This window comes from Benincasa hispida, chromosome 4, assembly GCF_027475165.1.
Source record: "Benincasa hispida cultivar pf3 chromosome 4, pf3_genome.v1.1, whole genome shotgun sequence".
NCBI classification, from domain to species: Eukaryota; Viridiplantae; Streptophyta; class Magnoliopsida; order Cucurbitales; family Cucurbitaceae; genus Benincasa; species Benincasa hispida.
The window spans coordinates 67699686-67704815 of record NC_143481.1 but is presented as its reverse complement, the minus strand read 5'-3'; the positions used below and the strand labels follow the sequence as shown (position 1 = coordinate 67704815).

General features: G+C 34.1%; 1 protein-coding gene across 2 annotated transcripts; it reads left to right on the top strand.

Moving 5' to 3' along the window:
• The first annotated feature begins 1742 nt into the window (after positions 1-1742).
• PMI2 (PLASTID MOVEMENT IMPAIRED protein (DUF827)) lies at positions 1743-4653 on the top strand. 2 transcript variants are annotated; one of them, XM_039030580.2, is made up of 3 exons: positions 1743-1904; positions 2163-2294; positions 2644-4653. In XM_039030580.2, exons 1-3 carry the CDS (start codon positions 1881-1883, stop codon positions 4417-4419), a joined length of 1932 nt encoding a protein of 643 aa, XP_038886508.1. In that variant the 5' UTR covers positions 1743-1880; the 3' UTR covers positions 4420-4653. The 2 variants fall into 2 exon arrangements, with proteins under 2 accessions (XP_038886508.1, XP_038886509.1); XM_039030581.2 differs by having other exon boundaries at positions 1768-1904; positions 2131-2294.
• Positions 4654-5130: the final 477 nt, after the last annotated feature.

The following is a 5130-nucleotide window of genomic DNA, read 5'->3' as shown; positions in this document are numbered from 1 at the left end:
CACAATGCATCAAATCAACATCAACCAAGTTCAACTCTACGAATCAAGTTTTTCCAAAAATCTCGTGCAAACAGGTTCATTTCAAAAATTGAAAATAAAAAAATTTGATTAACAAATGGAGATATAAAATCATTTAGATCAAAATGAAGGAATGTATAAATATAACTCATAAAGACCACATTTGTAATTTAACTTGTAATAAAAAAATAATAATAATAAAGATGAGCCTCTCCTTAAGTTTCCATGGCCAGTTTCTTTTTTAATTTAAAAAGAAAGAAAGAAAAAAAAGAAATAGTTGGGCTGTACATCAAATTGTGTGGCGATGGGGAACAGGACGTGGCATTCCAGGAGTCGTGGATTATTATGTGGGCCCTTATATGCCTTTCTCCGAATAATCGAACGCCGACAAATTTGCATTTATGTTAAAATACTCTACTACAAAAATGTCTTTCTCCTAATCTTTTGTCTTTTCTCACTCCACTTTGGTTTTTTCTTTTATCTGATTTTATGTTTTGCAAATAATTTTTTTCTTTTTTTTTTTTTAAAAAAAAGACATTTTTGTTGCAAAATGTTTGGGATTTTCTTTTTCTTTAAAGCAAATTAATTGTCCATAATTATCATAATTTTTTAGTAGGATGTTTAGGACAAAGAGTTGGCTATTATACTCCTAAATTATTATAATTGAGTTATAATAGTTCGTATTTGGAGTATAGATTATTTTAATTTGGGTTACTATAGCAAATGAGGATTTTGAAATAGTGTATACTATAGCTATTTGGGGGGTTTGAAAAAGTATTTATTATAGCAAGAGATGATTATTACAGTCTTATGATAGTCTTTGCCCAAAACACCTTCTTAGTTATTAGTTGCCTTTGGTGGAATTGTTTGACTTTCCTAACTGGGTCATAATTCTATTTAAAACATAGTTCACTTTTAGTTAACAAACAAAAAAACACATTTAGATTTTATTTTATAGTTAAAATTCGATTATTTCATATTAAGTTCACATAAGAGGAAATAATTGGTCCTAAAAACTATCATGTTTATCCCACTTTCTAAGAAATAAATTATTGACGAAAAATCAAGTTAATTAATTGAAATGACTTTGATTATGGATTCTAATGTCTACCCTAGTAATGCAAGTCAATGTGAGATCCCTTGATTTTTGCAATATAGAAAATCAACAAACCACTTACTAGAAAAATTTGAAAAATTAATACAACCGTGCAAAATAATTCTTTCTCCCGATCCTGATTACAGTAATACTCTCTTAGAACTTTTGACTACTCAGACATTTTTTCCACTTTCAAATTAAAGAATACAAAAGAAATTTAATTAGAGTTAACACACTAATAAAGTATTTCTAAATACTTGAACTAGAGGCATATGCTCATTTATCGTGGTATGAGCTTATCACTTTCTTCAATTTTTTTCAATATGAGACAAACTATACTTCTAATATTTTGCAACAAAAAAAAACCTTATCAATGATAAAGCTAACTCAAATTATACAATTTCAGTTTATGCCATCAATTTTTTAAATAATAATAAAAAGACTACGAATGAAACAATAATTTTTTTTTATTGAGAGGTGTGGAGTGAAGTGCTTTTCGTTTTTCAACTAATAAAATATGTGCCCTATGTTCGAACCCACGTACCTTTCCTCCTTTATTCTTTTTTGAAAAATAAAAAATAATATATATTCTTTTTAAAAAGCCAATTAAAAAAAAAAATAATAAAATAAAATAGTGGTGATTTCATTTCCATTTTCCCCCGTTGCTCAGCTCAGTTATCTGTTGCACTGTGGTTCCTCTTGGCTATGGCGTTCTTCACTTAAACCGTTAAACGCATTCGCTAATCTCACCACAACCAGAATCCCCATGGCTTTCACTCCCAATTTTCAGGTAAATCCATTTCTACTAACAACGCGGTTTCATATTGCCATTTCTACCTTGAATGGAGTGACGAGGAAGCATGGAAGGAAGGTTTTACTTTACTTTCTTCTGTGGGTTCTTCAAGTGTTTGGTTTTGAATCTGTAAGGATTGGATGAATTTGTTTCTTAGTTTCTTAGTTTGATTTGAAGGAACGAGCTCAATTTGTTTTGGAGTTGATTTGAAATTGAAAAACAGGAACGAACCGTTTCTTTGTTGTGGATGAATAGGTGGAGATGGAGAGGAGAGAATTTGACAGCAAAATTAGGGGTGGATTAGTCAGAGCAGCCATTAACCAATATGGAGATGGAAAAGGAGATGGTATTTCTTGGAAGAAATCACTTCCCCAAGATTCCTCAGAGGTATGCATGATTTTAAGAGAGAGCTCCAAATCAGCATTACTTATTAGATAATATAATTAAATTTACCTTCCCTCATTAGCTTCAACTTTTGGGTCAATGAATGATTTAAGTTCATGGACTTTGGACCTGCCTTTTTAAGAAACATTTAACTAATTTTCTTCCAAAAGTGCTTCCATACACTCTCGACATGCTTTTAGATAGAAAGATATTAAATGCATCCACTTTACAAACATTTAAAATGTTCTTAGAATTTTAAAAGACACTTTTGAGTGTAACATCATGAAAAGGTTTATTAGAGAATGGAAAGTAGTTAAATGTCATGCCAAACATCTCTCTTATCCAATTGCAGTATTCCTTAAAGGCAAGAGAGCTCCAAAAGGCAAAGACAGATATTGACCATTATAAAAAAAGCAGAAATGCAGCAGATTCCTTTAGTGCCCAAGCTCAACTTGAGCTCCTCAATGCCAAGAACACAGTGAAAAATCTCTCTTCCCTTTTTGACAAATCAAATGCCACGGCGCGGGTGCATAAGCGGGAACTCGAAACGTTGAAGAAGTCAAGTTCGGTCCAGGACTCACGGTTGGCTGTTGCAAGCAGTGAGAATCATGAGTATGTAGACTTGATGCGGGAATTGGAATCTGCAAAACTAGAATTAAGTAAACTCAAACTTGATGTGTCTTCTGTTTTTCATGAGAAATTGCAGGCAGAAAAGGAAAAAGAAGAAGCCATTTTGAAATTTCAATCCTTGTCAAGCTCTATTGAAGAGCTAAGGAAGGAGATTGATGAAATAAATGAAGAACAAGTACTAGTTGAGTTAGCCCAGATAGAGGCTTTGAAGGAGTTTCAGGAGATTGAAGCCCAGAGAAGCATGGAAGCCAAAGAATTCTTATGTGCAATTGAGAACAAGAGGAAGAATATTAATGATCTTGTTCAAGAGGTTGAAGGCTTGAAAGAGCTAGAAAAGCAATTTAGTCTCACAATGTCAGATGTGAATGTGTTACAGAGGGAACTAAAGTTGGTCAAGGAATTAGACATCAAAGCTCAGAGAAAAGTTATGATGACAGAATTGGAAAGAAAATCTCAGGTAGAAGAAGATGAGCTTTTGTTGCAATCCATCACAGAAGAACTCAAGACTGCAAAGAAGGATTTGGCCTTAATACGTGATGAAGGGTTTCAGTTCATGACATCAATGGATGCTGTACGAAGGGAACTAAAGCATGTCAAGGAAGAGATTGCTAATTTGAAGAAACCTGATGAAAACAGAGATTCAATTGTTCAAAAACTGAACTCTAAGCTGCTTAGAGCAAAAACCAAATTGGAGGCTGTGTCGTCTGCTGAAGAGAAAGTCAAAGCTATTGCTTCTAATTTGTCGATCAGCATAGAACAAATGAAGAAAGAAACGGAGGCTGCAAAGAAAGAAAAGGAACTTACTGACGAAGAAATAAAAAACATTAAAGCAGAAATCCAAAAGACCGAATCTGAAATCGACTTAAACGAGGAATGCTTGCAAGATGCCTTGCAAGAGCTCGAAAAAGTGAAATCGTCTGAGGCTTTGGTACTTGCAAATTTGAAGTCACTAACAGAAAGTACAATGAGATCTAGAGCTTCTGCAACTAAGAGTAGCTCCTTTATCACCATCTCTCGTTTTGAATACGAGTACTTAGCTGGTCGTGCAGTTGCAGCACAAGAAATTGCTGACAAAAAAGTTGCAGCAGCTCAGGCTTGGATTGAAGCCATTAATGCAAGTGAAGTTGAAACAAGAAGGAAATGTGAGTTGGCCGAACTGGAAATCGGAGAGATGAGAATGGAAGAAGAGAAACAGGCATACAGGGCAAACAGATCACTTTCTGCAAAAAGAATGGTGGAGGGAGAGTTACAGAACTGGAGACAAAAGCGCGAGAAGAATGCAGAAGATGATAATGAGGAGCCAGCAAATCGTCAAAAATCCATTAGGAGAAATGGAAGTATGACTCCATCAAGGCGATTAAAGTTCAGAATATCAGCTTCACCATCGCCTCATATGATGAATGGAAGAACTGCCTCCTTTTCAATGCAGAAGAGAACGAAGGTTGTGAAAAATCTTGCCAAATTCTTCAATGGCAAGAAAGCTAAAATGAATCCTTGAATTGGGTGAAAGAATGTTCCTGCTGATTGTGATTGTTTCAGTCAGAAGTTCCATGGCGCCCCATATTCTGCAATCAGTGGGAGGGAGGAGTTCAAATAAGTTTTTTTTTTTCTCCCCTTCATAACTTTATGTGCATAGAAATAGAATTCCTTCAACTTTGGGTTTTCCTTATTGGAGTAAACTAAATTCCAGAATCCAGATTATACAAAAACCCGCCTTGAGTTATTGTCTTTATCCAGCTTCGTGGCTCTATATGCTCTGACTCACTAACTGCAGTTTTCATGATCTCACGTATTTTCATACACAGAAGTCAGATTGTTGTCTTCTTCATCAGATAGCTTCTGCTTCATATAAGAGCTATATAAATTTGATATAATATCTTCTCTTCTTCATGGGATTTTTGTACGGATGGCCTCATTTGGGAGGCTCTAGGAAACACAGTTACTTCTAATTGTGCAGAGAATCGACAAATACGATACGGATACGTTCATATACATGGTAGATACGTGATTTGAAGTATCTGATTTTTTTATTTTTATTTTTAATTTTCAGATACTTCCAAATACGTGAAGGGGATACATGAGTCAATTTTTTTTTTCAAATTTAAGCCCAATCACCTAAAAAGCCCAACCCACAACCCATTTTATTTTAGTGCATGTTTATGAGTGATTTTAAAATTATCAAAAATCACTTTTTTTCATTTTTAAAATC

Bases quoted from the DNA above. Each gene is read 5' to 3' on its own strand.
- PMI2 (XM_039030580.2), top strand. From the start codon at position 1,881: ATGGCTTTCACTCCCAATTTTCAG. The intron at 1,905-2,162 runs GTAAATCCATTT...GTGGATGAATAG, and splicing joins CTTTCACTCCCAATTTTCAG to GTGGAGATGGAGAGGAGAGA. The intron at 2,295-2,643 runs GTATGCATGATT...ATCCAATTGCAG, and splicing joins TTCCCCAAGATTCCTCAGAG to TATTCCTTAAAGGCAAGAGA.